The 8,211-nt window shown below is 33.8% G+C and overlaps 1 protein-coding gene across 2 annotated transcripts; it reads left to right on the top strand.

Moving 5' to 3' along the window:
• Positions 1 to 467: 467 nt before the first annotated feature.
• LOC118036349 (uncharacterized) lies at positions 468 to 5,356 on the top strand. Of its 2 annotated transcripts, none has more exons than XM_035042021.2 (5): positions 468 to 738; positions 822 to 1,670; positions 2,515 to 2,623; positions 3,845 to 3,980; positions 4,916 to 5,356. In XM_035042021.2, exons 1-5 carry the CDS (start codon positions 608 to 610, stop codon positions 4,933 to 4,935), a joined length of 1,245 nt encoding a protein of 414 aa, XP_034897912.1. In that variant the 5' UTR covers positions 468 to 607; the 3' UTR covers positions 4,936 to 5,356. The 2 variants fall into 2 exon arrangements, with proteins under 2 accessions (XP_034897912.1, XP_034897911.1); XM_035042020.2 differs by having other exon boundaries at positions 4,921 to 5,356.
• The last annotated feature ends 2,855 nt before the right edge of the window (positions 5,357 to 8,211 follow it).

Genomic DNA, 8,211 nt, shown 5'->3' on the forward strand with positions numbered 1-8,211 from the left:
TTTTTTCTCACTCATGTAAGATACTGATTTTTTTTAATTAATATAGATATTTGATCTAATTTGTATATATTTTAATTAATTTTATAAATTTTAAAATTAATAATTATATAAATTTTTAATAGTTTTAAGAATAGTCAAGAAAGAGGAAGCAGAATCTAAACAATTAGAGCGTGTTTGGTAGTGTGGTAGCGGTTGCTTTTCAAATAGCTTTTTGTGCCGAAATACATGCAAATGATGTTTTTTTTATTTTTTAAAAATCATTTTTGATATCAGCACATCAAAACGATCCAAAAAGTATAACCGTAACTCAATTTTAGCATAAAAAAAAAAAAATTGAATTTTATCAAAACGCCGGTTTGGCAGCAATGCCAAACGGGCTCTTAAATCTATATCTTTCGGGTTAATATACTGAAAATTTTAAAAAATAAGAAAGTTGTCAGAATCTGGCTTACAAAAGTAAACCATGTTCAGTGGTCCTTGTTGTCCCTGCCACTTCCCACTTCAGTTACTTACAAGGCCTTCTTCTCTCAGCTACTCGGTCTCCCACCTTCACATTTCAGTGCTACAAAACAAGAAAATCACTAATGCACCTTAGCTTCCCTCTCCAATGGCCACTATCCCTCATCACCACCTCCACCAACTTGCCTTTATACCATCTTGCCGCACCTCCTCCTCCTCCTCCTCCTCCTCCCCCTCCCCCTCCCCCCCTTCTCTCGTCTCCCTCTCCACCAAACACAGGCAAGTACTGATATTTCTCTTTCTACTGATATACAAGTTTGTTTCTTGTTTATTGGTTATAGTTATTGTTGTTGTTATTTCAGGTCTTTCAAGATCTTATGCTGCCTATCGATAAAGGAATCAACAAATGATAACCAAATCACCCCACAAGAACCTAGCAGCCCTCCCAAGAACAACCTCAGGGTGGTGTTGGCAGCTGGGGGAACAGGTGGCCACATAATTCCAGCTGTTGCAATAGCTGATGAGCTCAGAGTATCGAACCCCAACATTGAAATCCTCTTCATAGGAACTCCAAATAGCATGGAAAGCACTTCCATCCCTTCTGCAGGCTACCCTTTCACTTCCATCCCTCCAGTAAAACTTTTCAGGCCTCTCGTTTCCCTTGAAAATCTTTCCCTTCCCATCCATTTGATCCATTCAATAATCCATAGCTTTAAGCTACTTAAAGAATTTGATCCCCATGTTGTGATAGGCACAGGGGGTTATGTTTCTTTCCCTACTTGCCTTGCTGCTTTATTACAAAGAACCAAGATTGTTATTCATGAACAGAATTCTGTTCCGGGTATTGCAAATTATGTTCTTTCATATTTTTCTCACTTAGTTTTTTTGTCTTATAATTCAACAATTGAGTGTTTTCCAAAAAAGCATAACTGTTTGGTGACTGGGAATCCTGTGAGGGTGTCCTTGAGGCAGTTTGTTTCCAGGGCAGTGGCAAGGCTGGAGTTCTTTCCAATGGCTGGGGAGGAGGCTAAGGTCATTTTAGTGCTTGGAGGGTCTTTGGGGGCTAATGCTATTAACATTGCTTTGCTGAATGTTTATAGTCAAATGTTATTGGAGCATAAGGATTGGTATATTATATGGCAAACTGGTGTGGAGTCTTATAATGAGATGGAGAGCCTTGTTAGAAATCATTCAAACTTGGTTTTGAAGCCGTAAGTTCCAGTCATTCTTTCTATGAATGGGTTGATGGATTTAAATCTCTAAGATGTTGGTTCTCGTTTTTGTGATGATAATGGCTCACTGTGTTTTTCGTTATAGTTTTAAATTTTATAACAAAGGGCATCTTTAGAAATTTTATGTTCTCAAATGCATATTCTTGTGCTTTTGCAAAATCCAGTTGCAATGGGAAGGAACTTATTGTTTATTAGCAGCATGTTGCCTGTTCTCAAGTGATAAACCTACCTCCATGAACCAAATGAGCTGGCCTCTGCTTGTTGACTTTGTCTAACAGGTAAAAAAAAAAAAAAAAAACTCGTCCAGTCCTGCTAAATTAAAGAAAGGAATAGCATAAACATGAAGAAAAGTTAGATAGGAAATAGGTGATGAGATAATTAAGTTGACTCCTGGCATGTTTCCCTGAACAAAATTGATGTCACTTCAGCCATCAAATTAGGAGAATTTGTGAATTAAAGTGCCTCAGCTATACTGAACCCAAAGGAGATTAAATAATGACTACGAGTCTAGTTATTTGAATGCATGCTTAACTTATCAGTCGTTCTTTCCTACTGTAAGTCAATAGGCCCTTTTATCAGTTTCCTCCAATTCGCTTCAATTGGTCAGGAAGTTGTATTAATATGCTATTCTGTGCTGATTTTTGTTGATAAATTTATATCATTGCCTTCAAATTTTTCTGGAGTCTGAATAAGCTTGCCAAATATGGTTTTGACTATTATTCATCAATGAATCTCAGAGTACTGGTCTCATGTTGTGTTCTCAGTCAAATTATCATGTAGATTTGTGTTCTCTTGAATCTGATGTAGTTATGAAATTATACAGTTTCTTGCATTCAATGGATTTGGCATATGCTGCTGCAGACCTTATTGTTTCTAGAGCAGGTGCAATGACTTGCTCTGAGATCTTGGCCACTGGAAAATCTGCTATTCTGGTAAATAAGGAATTCTTTCCTTTTCTTTTTTGAGAAAACTTTGGTGTAATAAAGCTTTAGTCTCTGCTTTAGTGAATAGTGTAATAGTTTGAAACTTTTCAAAATTGCTAGATTCCGCAGCTTATCAAGACTCTGAGATACAGTAGAGTAGGTTGCTTTGCTTAGCTATGGCCTCTATGAAACAAAGTGGTTTTTTTCTGTTTTGAATTTACACTGATGAGCATTTGTTTTTCAAACTTTACTTATTTGTATATGAGACGAATTAGTAGACATTCAAAAAGGCACCAGCAAATTTTTCCAATCCTTACATTTTCTGTTGCAGAGATACTGATATAAACCATAAGATGAAAACCATTGTCGGATAGAAAACACATTTCATAATTGCATTATTCTGAGAAATAATATGCTTAACAACAATGATCTGTCAAACTAGGAGCTATGTTGGAGAAGACATGCAGACATGTGGTTTGGTATTCTGTCAGAACTTTACAAGAATACCAGCCAGCAAACTGAAACTGTTTAGAAATTAACAATTTCTAAACTTGTTGAATTAGAAAGGAACTGGATGAATTAACCAATGGTTTTAAAGTCACATGAGAAATGCAATATGTCCTCTGATTGGAGTCCCCCTCTTTTCAACTAATTCTCTGTTTAATATATGTTTCTTGTGTGTGGTTAAATTAGTTAAATCCAGGGCCTTGTAACGGTTTATTCTGTTCATGTCTTCGAGAATCCAAAACCAGAAGCATTCTTCTCGTTCAAATTGCATCCAGTTAAATGCACAGATACATGATTTTAAGAAATTAAAATGGATATCTGACATGGTTTTTAACAAATGATTTACAGACCCTAGTTATTTGATATAATTTCATCATGTAATTGAACAAGGTTCATGTTTTATAATAATGAGCAGCAGACAAAGACATGTTAACACAGCAACCTAAAGGTTAGAAAGAAGTGTGTGATGAAAATTTTGGTACGAAATTATGGACATTTATGATTTGAGGGGTTAGATTTTGTTGTTTATATATGCTGAATTCCAGAATGTCTCCACGCGGCCACTAATATGCAGCTATGTTGGCATTGCTTTCGCCACTTGGTAGCAATGGGCTACCAAATTCTCTACATATGACTTCTGATTCAATTGTCTGTTCTCTGTGGCACCTTGAGTTTAATTGGTATCTCGAGAACTACATATGAGAAGCATTTTCTTCTTTGTAGATACCATCACCAGATGTAGCAGAAGGGCATCAGTTCAAAAATGCTTCTCTGATGGCAGATGTAGCAGGAACAAGGGTTATAACTGAAGATGAACTCGATTCTACAACTCTGGGAACTGCAATTGAAGAGATATTAGGTATATTTGATTTGTTGCTCTTAGTGATGATAGTTGTATCAATACATGCGAGTCCATAGTGTTATTTTACCATCCTACTCTAAAAAGCACTTTGCATAATTTAATAGCTAGAGGCCACTTTTTAGTGTACTCTGAATTTCCCCTTATCTGATGCACTACAGTTTGCATGCTATGAGGGTTTTATTTATGATGTTGCACTGTGCTTTGCAGTATTATAAATTTTTCTATGACAGAATATTCCTTTGTTTTCATGATATAACTTCACCTAAGGCTTACACAACTTAGTCCCAGCATTTTGTGATGCAGTCGATAGAAATTCATGATACTGCTAATTTTCCTCGATAGCTTCCAAGTTGTTAGTTGTTGAGCCTTGTAATTTTTTATCACTAATAAATATATGGAAGACATTTGTTAGTTAGCTACAACGAATTTCATGTTCTTTGTATTTATGATTTGAGCATAATATATATATTTGAATCAGCCAGAATGATAGTAAGGGTAATTGCCTGCTCTTTACTTGAGATGTTGATAGATAACTTTAAAATATTCTTAAAGAAATGGCCTTGGGGGAGAAATCACTGAGCAACAAGATAATGGAGGCGCATTAAAACTATAATTGCCGGAAAACTACTAAAGTTTTTGGTATCAAGTAAGATCATTCGTTGGTGTGCAATAAACTTCAAACAGTTAACTGATAGATTCTTCCTGGCTAGGTCTATTGATACTATGCAATTTCTCTCTGAGTTAGTGATTTCTTGAAATATGCTAACTTCATTGACAAATAAGATGGATGTTACAAAATCATTTTTATGTTTTCTTTTAATATTCTTCGTGCTCTTGGAAGGCAAGATCTCACTTAGCTGCTCTCGAAATTCTCTTATTGCTGAAGTTGATTTGCTCTTTTGTATTTAATGAGTTTGTCGTGTGGTTGCTAGTACAGGCGATGATGCTTTGAGAGCAGAGATGTCAGAAAGGGCCCTGAGAGCTGCAAAGCCTGATGCCTCTGCACAGATTGCACAACATATTCTTTCCTTGGTTGAATCATCAACCAAAAGGAAGTAGGACAAGTTTTAGCTGATGAAATGAAAAGAATTTCGTTGTAGTAATTTATCGTTGCTATTAACTATTTTTTCGGCTGAATTATGATATCTTTCCGGAGCTCAGATTTGAGGGGAGTTGAGCACGCAGGATCATCCAATAATACGCTCGGTGTTTGATGTTTTTGTGTCCCTTTTAATTAAGAGGAATTTGCCATTTGAAAGGTAACTGTCCACTCCTTTTTTGTTAGACTGTTTATACCTTTTATTTATAATCATCCATGTAAGCTTGATCTGCAATCAAATTTGATATATATATTTTTTTTTCATATTTCTTAACATTTTGATCAATTTTGAAGCTACAATGGTAGTATTGTTCATTTTTTTAGCTTTTGGCAACTATAAGTTGAGTTCAATCCCAATAGCAAGAGACTTGATGGCATTAGGGGTGAGAAAAAATCTAAAAATTGATTAAATCGAAGAAACTAGAAAAAAAATAATAAAAAAAACCGAATCATGAAAAAAAAACTAATTAAACTTATTAAAATTCTAAAAAAAAATCCGACATGTTCCGTTCGATTTTGGTTTTATAAGCCTAAAATCAAAAAAACAAGAAAAAAATCGAGTCAAATAAGAAAACACCAAGCCAAACCGGTTTGAACCGGTTTTTTCCTAAAAAACCTAATCGAACCGAACCAAAACTGGTCGGTTTCAACCAGTTTCAATTCGGTTTTGGTTTTTTTTTAAAAAAATTCAGTTTGGTTATTTGTTTTTTATAAAAACTAAACCGAATCGAAAATAATCATTCCTAAATAACATAGCTGTTGTGATTGGAGTTATATATTTTTTTAGATTATTATATGTATATTTGTTATACAAAGTTTTTTTGTTTTTGTATATTCTAATGTCTTTATTTATATTTTTGCTATTTGAGTGATGGAAATTTCAGGATTTTTTCAAATCAAATATTTCTATTAGAATCCATTACACATTATGTTTATTGTTTATGTGATCCTTAAGTTGGCATCTTAGCAAGCTGCCATGCACCTCAAGTATGCTTACAACATTAATAATTCTCTATGTTTGTAATATTTTTTTTATTTAAGTGTTTCCACTCTTAAAAATTTATCAATAGAGTGTTCTTGAAAATTTATCCTAAGTATTGGGTGACAACAATCCTACTTGCCCAAAGTTAAATAAAATTAAGAATTAAACAACAAAAATAATGATAACAATTTATTTTAATTTAAATAAAATAAGAATGAAAGGTGATTTTTGTCCAAACAAAAGAAACTTAGATTAGTTCATTTTCTCAAAAACCAAATTAATAAAATAACTTGTTTTGGAGAATGTTTTACATAAAAATAAAAAATTTTCTAGAAATTTTTTTCATTGCTCATCTACACTACTAGAAAATTAGCAAATACAAATAGACACACCGATGAAATATTTTCGTTGATAAATTATGGTGAATTTTTTCAACTGAATACCTTTACAGTATCCATTGATAAACACCGATGGGAATATTTAGTAATTAATGCATAATTAATTAATATATATATATATATATATATATATATATATGTGTTTGATATAAGTAATGGATGATTGTTCATGAATGTATCAAGATTCACCTGAAGAATTGCGTATAATGGATTATTGTAATGAGGTATAGGGTTTTATTAATGGAGAAATATTAATAGATGTGGTATTAAATGTTCATATAAGAGATGTAAAAATAAAAAGTTTTTCGATCCAGATGTTGTAACAGTGCATCTCCTACAAAAAGGGTTTATTAAGAGATATATTTGTTGGTTTACACATAAAGAACCATATGTTCCTCATGAGACCATCGTAGAAAAAAAAGTTGGATCAACTTCTAATTCTAACAATATGCATGAAGTTGTAAATGACAATAGCAATCCTTATAGGAATATGGTTATGAATGCAATGATGATAAATTAGGGTTATGTTAGTCAATGTCTAATCGTAGATAAAAAACCTAATGTACATGCGGCCAGGTTTTTTAATCTTTTGAAAAACTCTGACGAACCATCATAAGATGGATACACAAATCACAGTAAATTATTGGTCATTGCACAGGTGTTCACCATTAAGTTAGATTATAAGTTGAGTGAGGTCAATTACAATATAATTGTCAAATGAACGAGAAGCATTTTATTTAAAAGGAATAGACTTAAAGAGAACTTTTATGCTGTTAAATCCATGATGAAACCTCTCAGCCTATGATACTAGAAAATTAACATGTGTCCAAACTTTTGAATGTTGTACCTTGAAAATACAGAGTTAACCGAGTGCAAAACATGTGGGCATGCTCGTTATACGCCCAAAAATGGCAAGGGAAGGACTCATATTGCACATAGAAAACTTAGATACTTCTCAATCACACCTATATTGTAAAAGTTATTTATATCACCAAAAATTGTTGAGCACATAACATGGCATCATTCACATGATACGGTAAATGGAGTGATGGTACACATTTTCGATTGTGAAGCCTGAAAACATTTTGATATGGTGCATCCTCAATCTTCAGTGGGATCACGAAATGTGCATGTTGGGTTATGTACAGACAGATTCAATCTATTTAGGTTATTTGTTGCTCTTTATTCTTGTTGGTCGGTAATGTTCACGGTTTACAACTTGTCATCGAGGATATATATGAGGTCGGAGTTCATGTTTTTATCTACGGTTATACCAGATTATAACAGTCAGAGTCAGAATATAGATGTTTGTCTTCATCCATTGATTGATGAGTTGAAGTAGTTGTGGTAATTCGAGGCTTTGACATATAATATATCGAAGAAACAGATTTTTCAAATGAAGGTAGCTTTGATATAGACTATCAATGATTTTTTTGCGTATGGAATGGTTTATGGTTGGAGCACACATGTAAAACAAGTTTTTTTAAACCCGGCCAGGCCTGGGTCACGGGTTTTGACCAGGACACCCGGGTCAACTCTATCTTTTTTTATAAATCAAAACAATGTCATTTTGGTATAAAAAATAGTTAACGTGTTGCAACAGGATTTTTGACTGGGTCTTGTCGTGTTTTTAACTACCCTTATTTTTTCATAAACTCGGCCCCGTTCCAGCCCCGAGTCAGTAGGGTCTCGGGTCGACCTGTTCGGCTGGGTTTTAAAACTGTGTAAAACTAGCATTTTCATATTATA

This window comes from Populus alba, chromosome 12, assembly GCF_005239225.2.
Source record: "Populus alba chromosome 12, ASM523922v2, whole genome shotgun sequence".
In the NCBI taxonomy this organism is placed as follows: domain Eukaryota; kingdom Viridiplantae; phylum Streptophyta; class Magnoliopsida; order Malpighiales; family Salicaceae; genus Populus; species Populus alba.

What these genes read in the sequence shown, in the direction of transcription:
- LOC118036349 (XM_035042020.2), top strand. Translation starts at nt 608, where the DNA reads ATGGCCACTATCCCTCATCACCACCTCCACCAACTTGCCTTTATACCA. An exon ending in TCCCTCTCCACCAAACACAG is followed by an intron (nt 739 to 821) that starts GCAAGTACTGAT and finishes TTGTTATTTCAG; the next exon opens with GTCTTTCAAGATCTTATGCT. An exon ending in CTGGAAAATCTGCTATTCTG is followed by an intron (nt 2,624 to 3,844) that starts GTAAATAAGGAA and finishes TCTTCTTTGTAG; the next exon opens with ATACCATCACCAGATGTAGC.